Below are 17527 nucleotides of genomic sequence, written 5' to 3'. Positions count from 1 at the left end.
GGAATGAGGGGAAGAGATGCTGTCTAGAAAACAATAGGATAAAAGAGCCCCCAGTGGCTTAATAGTCAGAGAAAGAAACTTAGGAATGACCTGCTCTAATGGATCAAGCAAGTAAAAGTGGAGATGGAAAATCTGTACTTTCCTACCCAATTCTTTTAATGTAGCCTTACAATAAAATAAATTTATTCATTTAACCATTTCTCCTGTCTGGTTTATCTGGGATGACTGACGCCTGCCCTGCATGAATTGCTGGCTCCATCTTGCTGCCTCCTCCTAAGCTGGGTCTCTCTTTGGCAGATGAAGTTCCACCACTCTTCAGTACTCACTTTCACTTCACCCCCCCCCCAATCTAAAGACTCATTTCTGCCTTTCATACAGGGCATCTCTGCCCTTTGAATTGCAACTGCCATTATTTCTAGGTAGAGAGTGAATAGTCAGAAGATAAATTCCCTGTCAAGATGAAATCTTTTACACATGCACTGCTGCAGGACCACTTTATTTTGCTTCTACTGGGTGCATGAAATACCACTTACTTGCCATTGTCTCAAGACGAAACATACAGCATACAAAATCAGGAAAGTTTATTCTCTGGGCTGAGTCTCCATATCGTAAAACCAGGAGCTGGAGGAGTTTGTCACTGACATATAGGCCTACAAGCAACCATAGAAGAAAAACATATGTTCTCAAATTGACACAGCATAACAATGCTCAGCAGCTGTAAGGATCTACTACTCCTATCATTTGATGCGGAGCAACTTATTACCTCAACATTGTTTGAAACAGCTCACAAATTGGAAATAAATCTGTATGTGTGATTGGGAATTGCATCAAATTACAACATAAACTACTGATGCTGGATGATTTCAGTGAAGTTATTCCTACAGCTATGGGTATTTAAAATTCCAAGTTAAAATTCATTAATGAAAGCAATTTTGATTTTTGTACAAACTAGGAATCTGCAGATCTTTGTGTGTGAATGCTCACATGCATGCACATATCAGGCTACGTTAGCTTAGATTATGATAGCAGTTTTTTAAAAAAACAAAAAACAAAACATGCTACTTCCAAGAAGCCCCAGAAAAACAAAGAATGGAATAAAGCTATCAGCATTCTATCTCCTTAAAGCAAGCCAGGATTTTAAAAAATTAAAACAAATTGAAAGAGAGTCTTCTGTAAAACTATATTTTTAAATATATTTTTAAAAAGTAAATACACACAACTCCACTTTTTGTGAATTGTGGTGTGCTGCTGTTCACTCGATCTAAATTCCTCTGAGGAGAAAAACCAAAATCTGACCCAAGAGGACTGTATGGTGGATTTATCCCTGTGGATAACTAAACATATTACTAATTCCAAAAATAAAACCTAGGATCACTGTAAAGTTTTTAGCAAGTTGAAAAACAGGGATGGGAGATGCTTCAGTGAATAGATTGTCAGGCTTCATGACAAAACAAACAAACAAACAAACAAACAAAGGGAGCAACTCCAATTGTAATGGATGATTTCTTATCTTGAACATTTCATCCATGAATACTTTTACTCCTATAGAAATGAAACAAATATTTTTAAGGTGCAATGAACTCCATTATTTTTTCCCCTTTTCTTCAAGAAATAATTAAGTGATCTTTTGAAGAACAGAGATTCTTAAGTTTTAAGAATCTTAAAAAACTCTTATCCATTGCAGGGTGTAATACTAAGTTTAGTTCTAAATGAGTTGGTTTAAATCCCCTTGCTGCAGTATTATTGTTCTACTACAGTAATAGATTCTAACACCAATGAAACAAGGTATAGTGAAAGCTAAGGATGGGATACAGGGCAAGCCCAATTATGCAAGTACCCTGAATTTTGGGGTTATGAATAAAAGATCAGGCAACTAAGAAGCATTTCTGAGGACTCTTTGCAACATTACTGGGCATGCAATCTGGCTCTCATGTTCCATAATTTCCTTTGCATAAAATTTGAATATCAATAATGAATGTAATGTGGCCATTGTATTTAGAAATAAAGGTTTTACCTGATAGATTTGGAATAACAATCTATCAAAATCATTGGGATCCTCTGTTAGTAATGTACTAAATCCCAATATTTCAATGGATCTGTTTTGTGAATGAATATGTCTAAAAACCTTAGTGCAGAGCACATTCTAATATTCAGTTTGGAAATTCTGTGTGTTCTGATATAGAAGAAACTTCACATCACTCAATACCCTAGCATAGAAGAGATGACAATGAAAGACAATTGTGCTGCTCAGCTCACTTCCTGTTGTTATAGTTGCTTTATATAATTCCTTCCCCATTGCAAGCTTGAGAGAGTATGAATTCTAGGGTTTGTTTAAATACTTCCTGCATTTGGGAGTGGGAATGTGGGGTGTGAGGATAGGTTTAAAATCCTTTGGCTTTGTAGATAACACTCCATGTATATTTTTCCAATCTTTATTTGTTTCTATACAAGACCTATCTTATATGTCATAACCCTAAGCAACAACAATAAAATATCAAACAATAAAAATCACTAATAAAACTGACCAAAAACCAACAATTTCTTCAAATATCTCAACTTCTAAATTTTTCTGGCCTCCAGCATCACCCTTCCCAATGTCAAAGTTTCCATAACAGGAAGACCTGACCTCAGAATCCAGTAGGGAAATCAGATATTGGCTTCCCTTTGTAGCAAATCTGATGTATTATGGAATTTGGAACTATAATTCTGCTTATTTCTAAAAGAAAGCAGTAGGGGTGGGAGGGTGTTTGATGTGTAATCCATAATCAACGCCAAACAAGTACGTACTATTTTTTAAATGATTTTACTCAGATAGATAGCCTTGAGGTACAGTATTAACCAGATTGATGGTTTCTCTTCTAAGAAGCCTAGAATATTTGCTAAATGGAGAACAGGAAAAGAATCTTTTTGGGGGTTATGCTTTCCACTGTTTCAGCAAAAGAAGCAGACTTTGCTATATTTGCCTTAGTATTTTTTATGCAAATAGAAACTTTTCTTCAGTTCATTGACTATAGTGTTTGCTGCTTGCCTTTAAGGACTGCACAGCATGGAGTTTAACATTCAGGATGATACTGTATTGCTTTGATTATCACAATACCCTCCTTTTATCTCTATTGATGGCGTACATTAATGATAAAAATCATAGTACTCTTTGAGAACTAACAGTTTCCTCCTCCCTTCTTCCTTGTCATTCTCCTCCTCCTTCTCTCTGGCATTTGATTACTTTTCCTTTTTACTTCCTCACACAGGAAATCAATACTGTAACTTACACTGCCATCTGGACTTGTAAATGTTCCTCTTAAAAGTACATTAGTGGATAGTAGCATCTTCTGTACAGTGTGACAGATTGCATATATAAATGCATCCACCAAACAATTCAGTTACAACTGAGAAACTGAGGAAGTGAACATGAAACTGCAAAGAAAAGATTTTCTTTGAAATTACTTTATTGTTCGGTAGATGGCAGTGTTAAGACAAAGATTTTTGAAGTTGCGTTCCATGGAAATGAGTGAAAATTAGAGGAAAATTGAAATCAATGACTTTCCATTTTAAAAAATTGGAACAGAGGAAAAAGCTACCCTGTTGATTTCTATTTATTTATTTTTTCTTTAAAATGTATCAGACTTCAAAAATAAACCTATGTCCTTGAAAATATATTCAAAGTTATCAAATTACCTATTTTTTGCACAACTCTTTGCAAATTTGAAACAGTTAGGAATCCAGAATTATTTTCATCCTCTCTTCCAAATATATCCTGAAAAATATTTATATTTAAGATATTAAAACAGGAAAAAATCTATTTGTAATTACTATGGAACATTTTTCTAATGACACAAAGACTGGGAACTGAAATATATTTAGTTTAATAATATAATATTATTAACAGTTTAACAAATAACAGGATAAAAAGATAGCCATGGCAACAGTTAAGAAACTAAGTGAATAAATTGCATACATACCTCATATTTCTTGAAAGCTCTCCACAGTCTTTTAAATTCTTGGAGTGAAAGTTTTCCATTAGCATTTATCTGAATTTATGGTCAAGGTTTGATATAAATGAAGCCATAGATATAACTGAGGAATAGATATAAACTGAGGAAATACTGATGCTCAACTTGGAGAAATATCAGAATCTGTATTTTTGCCTTATTAACTATCTATGATGTGACACAATTCTTTCTAAACAGAGAATAACTGAGAATAATTATGGGTTTTAATGCCTCTCTAACCAAAACAAAGTAAAACACATCAGAACTAAATCCTCTCCATGTACAGAGCAAAAACTTGAGGAGAATCTACCTGAGATATTTGCCTTCAATCCAGCAGGTAACACCTCTCTCTGTGTGTTTTTAAATAGGAGATGGATCAGACCGCTTAAGAGACAAATACTATATGCCTCAAACAACAGACCTGGATGTGTGATAGCTCATATATCTGATCTGCTAAGCTCCCTACCAGAATGCCTCTGGGTTTCCTCACTGGCCAGAGACTGCTGCCCATCTATCTGTGTGTTGTTTAATTCAGCAGGATTTGTAACAGCAGGAAGAAACCTACACAACTCCCTAATCCACAATACAGAGTAAGGGATTCAGTGCAATGTCTTCCAAAGCTCCTATTTTTTTCCTGTTCTAGCAGCAAATATTCTTTGAAGTATTTTCAAATTTGATTTTGCAGCAAAGAGCGAGCGAGAGACAGAGAGACAGAGAGAGACAGAGAGACAGAGACAGAGACAGAGGCAATTCAGAAAGAAATTAAAAGAGAGAGAAACATGTAGAAAAGACCATTACTCAACCATGAGGACAACACATTAGGTAATAATGAAGCACGCCACCAAATTTTGGAGCTAATGTTTGAGCATCTCTTTACTTTCCAGTATGTGACTGAAGCAATTAATGGTGGTCTGGTCACAGAAGCCCTTTAAATTTACCTTCCACTCTAGACTTTTACATAACTGTTTAAAGGTTTAGACTAAAGGTTACTACTCATTGTCAGAACTCTAGATAAACATTTCAAGGCTATGACTGTCTGTCAGGATGAGGCAATTTTGACTGCATCCATTCTATCTTTTTTAACCTTGAATTTGAAGGTACTGATTTTTTTTATTACAAGCTTAGAAAATGCAGCAGAATATTAAACATTATCAGATCAGTCTGATTAAAGAAATACTGTAAAAGGAAAGTGCAATAAATTGTTAAAATAGCTACCCAGAGTCAGTGGAAGTTGGGTGCCAGACACATTTAATAAATCATTAATATTATGGTTGTTTTCATAGTCAGCCAGATATTAGACTTAGATTGAACCATTCCCAAGGATCTGGGATAGGCAGATGTTGTTAAAGATATTGTTACATCACTGTTCCAAGTAAAGGTGCTTTTTGCTATTGAGTGATGGTGAATTCATCAAAGCTGATGGTATTCAAGTGGTGCTTCAGAAGATTTGGGATTGCACTTAAGGTGCCTGTTACTATTAATGCTATCTTTGCTTTCTTTTGCCACAGCTTTTCTACTTATATTTGCAGATCATTGTATTTTGTTATTTTCTCCAATTCTTTCCCTTGTGTCCTGCTGTGTCCAGGTATTACAACTTCACTATCCAAACTTTTTTGTCTTTTCTTATTGACAATTGTTAATTGTCTGCAATGTTATATGGCAGGTACTTGTCTGTTTGAATTTTAAAATCCCAGAGTACTTTAGGGTCTCCCTTTTCTATTATTTTACTTTGTGGTCCCAGCAGTTCTTTCTTGCAGGCAAATGGTACTTTTTGCAGGCATTCCAATACACTATTGTTGCTACTTTGTCCTGCCATTGTGTGTAGTTACCCTCCGTGTGTCACTTCCTTCAACTTTCCTGCTCTTAGCCATTTCCAGGTCTTGTGTTATCTCCTTTGCCTGCTAAATTTTTATGTACTGATCATATAATGCTTTGCTTTGCCATGTCTTTTTTCTATTCTTATTTTGTCTTTCTTGTTGACTAGTTTGGTCTCTTTAGTATTCTGTAAGGATGTATTAGCTTCAGGGCATCTTCTTCATTATCCTTCATATACTTTTCCAATGCCCTTTTTTTTTCTTCAACTGTCTGATGTACTTGCAACTATCCACACCAACCTATGCTACTTGATAAGTAGAGCCTGTCAATATCACTGCATGGATGAAAGGAATGATTATTGTTATTATTTTCCTATCTTTTGGAGATCATGGCATTGATAAAATTCCAGGTCAATGGAAGAAGGGAAATGATGCTCATTTATTCAGAAAAGAGAGAAATGCGGGCCCAGGGAACTGGTAATAGTACTAATCAGATTCTTTTTAAGATTCTTAGTAATGAGATTTCTTTATAAGTATCTTGAAAACAATCTAGTTTGGATTTGTAAGAAACAATCTTGCAAACTAAGCTTATCTATTTTTTTAAAAAAATCTGGCACTTTCATTGTAGGAATGCTATAAATCTACCATCTCTTTACTTCAGAAAGGCATAACAAAGTACTTCAAGTCATTCTGATTAGCAAGCCAGTAATATCTGGCTTGATGGTAATTGGGTAGATGCAAAATTAGTTCAAATAGGAAGTGCTCATCAATGGTTTCTTATTAATGAGGTATCACATGAAATACCACAAGGGTCAATATAGGTTCCTGTATTCTCCAACATTACTTTGATTAAGAACTAAAGTGAATGTTTCTCACCTTTGTAGACAACACACGTTTGGATGAGATAGCTAATACGTTAGAAAATGGAAACCTATTTCAAAACAGACTTTCTAAATTAGCAGTTCAGGCTGAAAATAACAGAATAAAAGTTAACAGAAACGTGTTCTTCACTTGGGAAAAAGAAATCAAACATACAGGTATAGAATGGAGGATATCTGGTTTACTGATAGTACTTGTGAAAAAAGTGACAGAAAATGTAGTTGGCTACAAACCATGTATCAGGCACTGGAATAGGGTAGCTCCAAAGTCGATTAAATGGAGGTTTAAGGTACAGCCACAGAAGTATGGTTTTTTTCTGTGATTTTCTGCATTCTTCTATTGGTACTCTCTTTTGTACATTGAATCCTAACTAGTTCACTAATCACTAAACATTAAGAAGCATTCAGATAAATTGGAACAATTATCACAAAATTACAAACTGAGTCCTATGAAGAGAAGAAGGAAGACGTTAGATTGAGGCAGGATTGAAATTTGCTAAACAGACAGACAGACAGACCTGGAATAACTGGATAACACAGAAGACTCCCAAAGCCTATTTTATACCATCCCAGGACAAAACAAGAATATGTGGCAGAGGAAATCAGTTTCAAGTTGAAAATTAGGAATATCTCAAATAAAAATATTTTTTAAGAAATGGTGAGAGAACCTTCCCTTGACCGCATGTTCAAGCAGAGGCCACAGAAACTTTAAGTTGGATTCTTTTGTGGAGCAGGAAGTTGGACTGGGTGGCCTATATGGCCTTTCTATGATAAAGAATCACAGAAATGTTGTAAGGACAATTGGATTGATTAAATGTCAAAATGTTATTAATTGGGATCCCCGTTTAGTCTGATGTTTTTATTAATATACAACCAATCCATCTGTGCTTGGTTCCTTAATGAAAGCTTTTATATAGGATGGAAGATTAAATACTAAGATTTTTCCCCAATAATGCATTAGTACAAATACAACCATTTTTTTGTTTGTTTGTTTTAGTTTTTGGGGGGGGATTGGGATTTTCTGAAACTGAAAAAAGTGACGTTAAGGGAGGATTAATATGATTATTGTGAACTTCTACTCCTTCCATGTAAAAATCTGTGGCAGAGAGAAAAGCCGAAAGATGAAGATTACAGCAATTCATAGAATTTCTTCATAAATACTTGGCAGTAAGTAGTCATTCTCAGGGCTTGTGCAATGGGAAACTCAGCACAGCTATAACTCAAAGCAAGGAAAGGGGAGCATGAGGAAGGTTTATTGCATTTGTTGAAAAGATACATCCATCAGAGCTAAAAGGCTTTTGCATGAATCAAAGCTGAATCCGTCTCCAGATCCCAGGCTAGCCATTAGATCTATAAGCAGAGAAATAAAAAAAGCAACATACATCAAGAATGGGGGTTAGAAGTCACACCACACAGAAATGGCTTACCTTGAAATCAGGAAAATTGGAGTCTAGCGTGATTATTGCTCACAATATTTTGTGAAATACATGAGTATCTGGGAAAGAGCTGGGTCATGCCTCGTGTATCACAGAGAGATTGACAAAGAGTATGATTTGAAAAATGTAACAAATACATATCAGTTCGCAATTGCCTGAATTTTGATTACATGACCCTGGAAATGCTGTAATGGTCGTAAGTGCAAAGACTAGTTGTGAGTCAATTATTTTAGTGCTGTTGTACTTCTAAGCAAATGGTTGAAAGTCAAGGACTACTTATACTTGGATTAATAACTACACTATTTATTGAATGTATTTGTCTATAGAATAAATTCAAACCATGGTTATCATATCCTCACATATGATAACCATGGTTTGTTTCATGCACAAATACAGAAACCTTCAAGTAGCTCTAGAAAGATTCCCTTCCTTCCTTCCAGCAGGAATAGCAAGAAGTTAATGGGGGGGGGGGAGCAGGATGGAGCCAGAGCAAAAGAGAAAGGTAACTATAGTGGAAAGAGATATAAAAATGGAGGGGGAGGGGAGAAACAAAAAAGGGAACAGAAGGGAAAAGAACTAACCAGACAAAAAAGAAAAAAACTTATGTATGAGAACTCTCTGGGTAATATAAGCCTGTCTGTCTGTCTGTCCATTCCTATGACAGCCTGAAACACCATTTTTATAGTAATGTTGTGGGCATATTTGTATAATATTGAATACATTTCTAGCCCATTTTTTCAGGGTTAAAAATTATGACTCAATAATGTAAAATTCACAAGCAAATTAAAGTCAATATTTACTGTGTAAATCTTAATTAGTGAGATAGAAGAAATTGGAAATAGCATCTGGTAACCCCTTGAGTTAAAATGCAGAATACTAAATTCGTCTTATTGTTATTATTGTTATTCTATTCTTTCAACAGGATCTCCAAGCTATGCACAGAAAAAAGAATAACACACATTTCAGTAAAACATAAAACAAGCAAGACAATAAAAAGGATTAAAAGTAAACATATAAATGTATAAGTGTTATAGCAAAATTTCTTTGCAAGGGTCTCTGGACCTGGAATAAGTGTTAACCAGCAAAATCCTGGATGAACCAGTGCATTATGATTGCTAGACAGTATTGGGGCCAATTAAAATTAGATCAGAGCAAATAAATCTTTCAGATCATCCAGAAGTCCAGGGACTTCCAAAGTTCTATGTCATTGCAGAAATATCTTCATTTCCATTTAGGGCGGTGCAGACCTTTCAAGAGGCATTGTCTTGTGGTGAAGGTTCAAATGGAGGACTTCTTCAAAGGGCCCCAGTTCTTACTTGCAGAACAGTTGCTGAAACTTGATTCGCTTTTTAAAAGTGCTTTCTGAATATTCAAAGAAGCCACTTTCATCAAAGTCAAGCAACAGATCAGCTCTGCTTTGATGCCTTATTGGCAAAGCACCTCATTCAGATGAATCAGTTACAAACGATACATACAATATATATAGCCAAAAGAAGGGATATTATAGTTAGGCCTCCAAAGAAGATTTTTTGTTTCTTTTTACCTGTATCATATACTGGAAGTAAGGGAAGCTGGAAAGGATTGATGGGAGGAATATGGGAAGCTTGAAAGTTTTAGTGCTAATAAATAAAGCCTTAATATGACCACATTTGGAATATTGCATCCAGATTTAGTGACCATATTATGTGGAGAGTAGAGATGTAGAGAGTCTGGAAAGAGTGAAGAAAAGAGCAACAGAGATGATTAGGGGGCTGGCGGCTAAAGTATAGGAAGAAAGGTTGCAGGAATTGAATTTGTCTAATCTAGTGAAAAGAAGGGCTAGTGGTGACATGATAGCAATGTTTCAAGAAAAGACTGGACAGTCACTTGTCTGAAATGGTATAGGGTCTTTTGGTGGTTGGACTAGAAGATCTCCAAGATCCCTTCCAACTCTATTATTCTGACTTTTGATGATTTTGACTTTTAATGATCAGTAATTCCTTCTGCTAAGTAAGCTGGGGCCCCAATCCCACTGAGACACAGCAAGTGTTTAACAGGAGCTCAGCTATTGTATCTTAACTGACAGCTTGAGGTTTTTGTCCCCACAGTAGTGAGTAAACAGAATTAATATTGCCCAATGTACCAATTATGCCTCTTATTGAAGAAATAGCAACTGAATAGGACCAAAGGCAGAGGAAAAGTAAGGGGACAGAAGTGGGTATAAATAACAGTTAAAACTGGACATAAAGTATGAAGTTTACCTTTTAGGAGAATGCCATTAAGAATCCTTTGCAACTGTGAGGCATCTAAGTAGGAGTTCTAATGTAGAACAAACATACACACACACAAAAAATGCTTATGAATGCTATGGTTCCTTGGAAACTTGTTTTGTTACTACATCCACTTAATTGAAGGAATAGGGGAAAAGCCACTGTCCATTCTAGGCAGAACAACACCCCAGATTCAATCTCAGCACTTGAAGCATAGGAATCCTTTTGTCTTATTTCACACAGTAGTTCTTAATATTACATCTATGGAAATAATTTTTATTTATTTGGGATAATTTGCAGCCTTGCCCACTAGCTCATTTTCTTTTACCATTCATTCTATCCCATCCCTCTTCCTAGGCTTCATTTGTAGTTTGGTTGTTTATTTTTGCACTGTTCCAGATTGCACATTTTAAAAATGCAAGAAAGAATTGCACTTGACAGATGTCAGAGGAAGATACAAAATTTAGATTTTATCATTTTTTAAATGGGCTAATTTGAAGATATTGTTTCTTCTCCAAATTCCCTTGATTCATTTATTATTGGGAAATACAAATATGCATACAGAGAGACAGAGATGTTTTCTTTATCATATTCTGTAGGCAAATAATCAGCTAATTTTAGTAACAAATATTCAAGAAGTAGATTTCTCACAATATTCCGTTGCCTTAAAAATTACCAAACAGAGGAAAAGCAGCAACTTATATGCTGACTGCTTGAATGAACTTCCTATTTCCACATAAAGAAGATAATAAAATAAAACAAATAAAACTGAAGCAGGCAGAGAAAAACAGATGAGTGTTCCTGGTCACTATGGACAGGCACTCCTCAGTGACTTAGCTGGTGACCACCGTCTTCTCAATTAAGCCAAAGTCAAGGTAAAAGTACCAGTGGCTTGTGGGAATTCAAAGAATTGCAGATGTTTAGAAATAATAATTACAAACAACAACAAAAGATTATGTTCAATTTACAAGCTCAGCAGGAATGGAAAGCAAAATAGAAAACTAAAGCAGAGGAATTTCTAGAGCCTGGTCTAGAAATTTCTTAGGACTGGAGCAGGAAACCTCCAGCCAGCCTGAATAGCCCATCTAGTCTCTTTTTCTTCCTTAAGGACAGGACAGAATAGGAAAATTCAAAAGCCAAGGGAGAGGCTAAGTGGGTGAGGACAAGACTAGATCTCTCCCTTATCCTACAGGTTTCCCTGAGGAATGGGGGTGGGGGGAGGAGTTGAAAACCCTCTTCTTCATTCATATGATGGCTACTGTATTTTTATATTATCTCTAGCCAAAGTCATTTCTAGTCTTCTATTTTTTACACTTAGGTCTCAACTATAGCTCCTGAGAGATTATTAGAAAAAAAAAAAAAGGAGGATGATTTGTTTCGGCATGCTAAAGAGTTTTAATAGGAGCTCTAGAAGATGCATAGAACAGTGGTTCTCAACCTGTGGGTCGGGACCCCATTTGGGGTCGAACGACCATTTCACGGGGGTCGCCAAACAACGCAGCCCGCCATTTTTTCCCCCTTTTCCTTAGCTGTGCTACTCCCTTTTATTCTATTGGCTTTTGAAAGCCAATAGAATAGACTCTCTTGAATAGAGTCTAATTCTATTGGCTTTCAAAAGCCAATAGGAATTGTCCAGGCTGTCTCTGCCCTGCTGAGCCTGCCAAAAGTCCCATTCTGCAAACGGTGCTGCACCAGTTGAGTAGTCCTCAACTTACGACCGGTTGAGTAGTCCTCGACTTACGACCGGTTGGGGGTCGCGGCATTAAAAAGGTTGAGAACCACTGGCATAGAAGATGCAAATATCTGGCTTGCAGCAAGGACTTGATTGGCTCAGGAGACTCCTATGATTTTCCTTCCTTGCCCTGGCTGCTCCTGAAGACAAATGGTATGCACCTTTCACAGTCAGCATTGCTGTTTTCAACTTTTATGTGCTGATACAACTATTAGCTGTGAGAAGTCTGTTGTACAGAGGCTTTTGGCAGCAATTTTTCTCTCGACTAAGTCAAGGAGTCCTTTATAACAGTTTATTAAGCCATTAAGAGCATCTCCTATGAACCCATGCAGCTTGGCTCAGAAAGAATGCAAATCAATTACCCAAACATTGACTGATGCCTGCTTTCCAAATGTGGAAAGTACAAACTGGAAGTAATTCTGTTAGACTAAAATATGATCTAGGAAGCCACATCTATCTGTAGCCAAGGGTTACGGTTAATTGCTTGTTTGAGGAACATTTTTCTGCCCACAAACAATAAACTCCAAACCATCTATTGTGTTCTAGCCAGGTCTCTTGTCTGATTTGTCATAACAACTAGCAAATCAATAGCATTTTGAGAGATACCCTTGAGATGTGCACGGTTTAAAAGCAAGATGGGAAAGTTCCCTTCCTTAATTCTACAAACCTTATTAATTCTCACTTTTATTTCCACTCAACAAACCTGATAAGCGTATCTTAAGAAGATACTTTCATAGTCGTCTGGATTCCAGATGAGCTTATCCTGCATCCAAAAAAAATATATATGCATGTATAAAAATCAGCTGCAAAATATCAGTCCACATGAGACACCTCATTATTATTCACTCATTATGTTTCTAGCCATTTACCACAGGCAACATTGCACAGCCAACCTCAGAAGCCTGACAGTGACAAAAACAGCCCTATTATCCGATCCTTCATGTCTTTCTTATTTATCTAATTAAATTCCATCCAGTGGCACCCCATGTCCAAACTTCAAATTGCCCCAGGTCATTTGTGAGTGTATCATTTAGAAAAAAGCCTGCATGATACATTATTCATAAAACAACACGATGTTATTTTATGAAAGCTTTGAGAAAGAACAAGTTTTCAACAAAGTCTCAGGGATGAGGGCAGCTGGCAGTGATTTGTGGGGAAAAAGTGTCAGACTTAGAGAGCAAGAAAGAAGAGGAATGAGACAAAAGAGTGTCCATAAAGCTGGGATCTTCTTGAGTATAACCCTGTCTTTGAGATATGCAATGTATGAGCTCTTTAATGCTGGTTAAACACTAAAGAGGTCACCATCATCTGAAGAAAAAAAAAAAAGGAAACTGGCACACTCTCAGTGGTACTGTATGGATTCAAATAAGCTGAAGACAGGTTTCTGCAATTTGGTGCCCTCTAGTTCGGTTTAGACTACAACTCCCTTTGCCCATGCTGGTTAGTGATGAGAGAGATGCAGACAGCACACATGGAGAGTGCTATATAGTGAAAGCTGCTTTAAACAATAACCTTTTGGCAATTATTGTACTTCAAGCATTTCTGAACTACTAATGTGTAGGACTACTAGCCATCACTGTGGCTATATCTAACTTCTCTGAACTACTGATTTATTGCCCCAGCAACAGTGGAGAGACTCTGCACATTGCTAGTGCATAATTGTTTCAAAGCAAATTACTGAATTCATAAGACCCCCTAGATTAAAAGAAGGCTTGTGTCATCCACATCAAAGGTTGTTGACTTATACAGCTGTGGATTCTTCAGCAAACTATGGTTAAACCAAACCATGTTTAAACCCACCTTGGAATGAGATGTGTTCATTCTGTAAACAGGAGTATCCAACTTTGACCACCTTAAGACTTGTGGACTTTAACTCCCAGAATTCCACAGCCAGTCATGCTTTAAAGTGGCCAAGATTGGATGCCCTTATAGAAACCCTTGAAGATTTCGTTGTTTTTCCAAATTGTGGAGTGATGGATAAGCTCCTTGGCTGTGTTTTTATTTTTGTTTTCTGTTTGCATTTTGGGTCCAGATGCTACCTTTTCTGAGTTACTATTGTTTTTTTTATATTACTATTTGTGACCCACTCAGCCAGGGGGAGTATCCAGATTGAATAAAAACAAAGAAACCAATAAATATTGAAGAGATGCAGATAGCTGTCATTATTCATGGGACACCCATTTCAATCTCATTATCCATGACTGTGGATAATAAGATTTTGAAAAAAATATGCACTTTAAAAACATTTCAAACCTGTCCACCATTGTGTTCACGCATATAATACCCCTCCCCAAAAGGCTATACTTTTTGCTGCAAATATTGGTCTGATCTCATTTTAGTAACTTGATATATATATATATATATATATATATATATATATATATATATATATATATATATATATATATATATATATATGTATGTATGTATGGAGGGGGGATGGTTCCCCCTCCCTTTGGCATCAATGAGATTTTCAGAAGTATCTACCTTAGGGAAGAGCATTTGCTTCCTTTCCAGCATGAACACTAAGTAATTTTAAAAGCTATAAAACCATGGTTCGGATGTCCTCTAGATTGGTCTTAAGTTATTTAACCTATCTCTCTGAGAGGGTTGCAATACTTCCACTGTTGATAAAATGGTTGCACTTTACTTGGTATAAATTTGGAGCAGCTTTTTGACTTTAGTGTTAAATAGCATGGTGTCACAAGGACAATTAGGCAATCTATTTTTCAGAATAAGCTAAGATTTAAAAGAATAAAATAGTGAAGTAGTCCATCTCCTTGAGTGTTACAGTGGTGGAATTAAATGCAAAACAAATAATCTGGCCTATTCATCTCAAGAGAATAAGAAGATGAGATTTCAAACAGAAGAAAGGATAGTCCTGTTTTTCAATACTGCCAAAGAGGCAAACTGTCAACATTGTATTTCATTTTACTGATGATGGGAAAATATACTGCCTCATCTTTGCTTAATTCCCTCTGATAAATAATAATAATTTAAAACATGATATAATTACAATATCTAATTATAATACATACACTTATTGCTAAAGCTTTATTCACCTTGGAATAAGGCTTTACCATTCCAGAAAAGATTAAGTAAAGGTCTTCAGGTGGTCTGGAGATAACATCAAAATAGGTACTAGGTGAGTCTCTATGAAAGAACGTTACTGTAATTGGGATGCCATCACTTCAAAGACTCTTTCACTAGTGACAACCAACTTTTCTTCAGGTAGCAATGGCACTTAGATGAAAACAGAGATATCCATGGAGGCCTAAGGAAGGCAGAAATTCTTTAGGTGCCATACTCCCAAAGTCTTCAGCATGAAAATCTGTTGCTTCAATGGTTAATAAATAAAATCCTGACTTTAGCACTGCCATAGTATAAAAACTAATGCTAAGCTTGTTTCTCTAAATACAGGGTGACTTCTGTGGCTTCCAAGAGGGTTCAGACCCACAGCTGCTTTTCAATTCTGTCTGAATCATATAACATCAATAATAGATGTCTTTCATTTAAAGTAAAAATTCTTCATCTCTAGGAGATGGCCCCAAAGGAAGATAATTATCTCCAGACCTTAAAGATCAATTAGTCTACAAAGGCTGTACAACTATTTCTATTGGGCTAGGGCAACATTTTAATGTCCAAGGGCCAATGATTTTTTAGTTTCCTTTCCTCTGCAATTTTGACTGGAATTTAGGATTTGTTATTTCTTTATGATCTAACTTAAATTTAGCTAAGAGATTAAATTGTCCCTCAAATATGGGTTTTATGTATTTGCTACCTCAAAAAAGCACTTCAATATTGAGAAGTTTGGAGATTGCACACAGTGTATATCCTCAGATCATTAGTTCATTATATCAACATACCTTTGTCCCCTGTGAACTGATTTCATTGTTTGGCTCCCTAAAAGGGAAAAAAAAATCACACACATAAAAATGAGAACTTCATCAGAGTAGATTATTTTTATTTATTGCTTACAAGATCCAGAGAGGACAGTGTGTTATCATATTCAACCTTGATGTGTGTTTATCAAGCAACAGTGCACAAATCATTATCTGTGCCCAAGAACTAAATTATGGATGTTTCCACAAATTCTTTTTGACAAGAGTATTCTTTTGTCCCAAGGGGGACCAAGGTCCACATAAGTGGTATGACTTTCTGAAAAGAAAATCCAGAATGTAAATTATATTTTATTGTCTGATAAATCAAGACAATGGAATTTTATTTATTACACTCTAGCAACAGCTCTGTACACAGTTAAATGAATGTGAAGGGATCTAGGATAATATAGCTTTGCCTTAGGTCAAAATATCTTGATAATCAATAACACAATTATATTAGACTGAAATATCACATAATGTGGAGATTTATATTTGGTTTTCCTAATGGAGCTTCTCAAATGATTTAATTTCATCAACAATAAAAAATTAACTTCTTCAGCTAAATGCTACATATTATTACATACAAACTTCCAAACATAGTCAATTTCTCTGTGTTACTCCATATTGATCATCAGATATTATCAAATGTAAAACACCACTCCATGACAAGGATTAAGTATTGTCAAATATTAGCCATCAAACCTAAGAACAAAATATCATTGTCAACTAATGATTAGTTAAAATAATCTCATCAAACATTTATCAACTTCTTTTTAGACAGATTTAATTTGTCATAAGCAGCTAGACAAATGCATGCTTGCCCTTAAGAGGAGCGAGCTTCTTTAAATAGAATACAATAGAGCTGGAAGGGACCTTGAAGGTCTTCTAGTCCAGTCCCCCACTGAAGCAGGAGAACCTATACCATCTCAGACAAGTGACTGTCTAGCCTCTTTTTAAAAATCTCCAGTGATAGAGAGCCCACGATTTCTGGAGGCAAGCTGTTCCACTGGTTAATTGTCCTCACTGTCAGGAAGTTTCTCCTTAATTTTAGGTTGCTTCTCTCTTTGTTCAGTTTCCAACCATTGTTTCTTGTCCTGCCCTCTGATGCTTTGGTGAGTAACATGACTCCCTCTTCTTTGTGGTAGCCCCTCAAATACTGGAATACTGATCTCATGTCTCCCCTATTTCTTCTTTTTTTTTAGATTAGCCATACCCAAGTCCTGCAGCTGTTCTTTGTATGTTTTAGTCTCTAAGCCTTTGATCATCTTAGTTGTTCTTCTCTGAATTTTTTTCCAAACTCTCAACATCTTATTTTGTAATATGGTGACCAAAATTGGCTGCAATATTTCAGGTGTGGTCTTACTAAAGTTTTATTAAGTGGTACTAATACTTTGCGTGATCTTGATTCTATGCCTCTGTTTATACAATCCAGGATTGTATTAACTTTTTTGGCTGCTGCTGCACACTGCTGGCTCATGGTCAAGTGATCATCCACTAGGATTCCAAGATTATTATTTTTTAGTGAGGTCTCGCCCAGTCTGTACTTGT

General features: G+C 36.0%; 1 protein-coding gene across 2 annotated transcripts in view; it reads right to left on the bottom strand.

Annotated features, from left to right (window-relative positions):
- The window catches only part of CAPN13 (calpain 13), a 103682-nt gene that overhangs the window by 10411 nt on the left and 75744 nt on the right, over nt 1-17527 (bottom strand). For both annotated transcript variants that reach the window (XM_039346515.1, XM_039346513.1), the window contains 7 exons: nt 15965-16001; nt 12802-12861; nt 10358-10415; nt 7958-8031; nt 3960-4028; nt 3676-3754; nt 534-650 (listed from right to left, as the gene is read on the bottom strand). In XM_039346515.1, coding sequence (XP_039202449.1) covers nt 534-650; nt 3676-3754; nt 3960-4028; nt 7958-8031; nt 10358-10415; nt 12802-12861; nt 15965-16001 — 494 coding nt within the window. The remainder of the gene's footprint in view (nt 1-533; nt 651-3675; nt 3755-3959; nt 4029-7957; nt 8032-10357; nt 10416-12801; nt 12862-15964; nt 16002-17527) is intronic.

This window comes from Crotalus tigris, unplaced genomic scaffold, assembly GCF_016545835.1.
Source record: "Crotalus tigris isolate CLP2741 ecotype Arizona unplaced genomic scaffold, ASM1654583v1 scf7180000018001.1161693, whole genome shotgun sequence".
Taxonomy (NCBI): Eukaryota; Metazoa; Chordata; class Lepidosauria; order Squamata; family Viperidae; genus Crotalus; species Crotalus tigris.
Note: the sequence above shows the minus strand (reverse complement) of the source record. Positions and strands in the feature narration are given on the sequence as shown.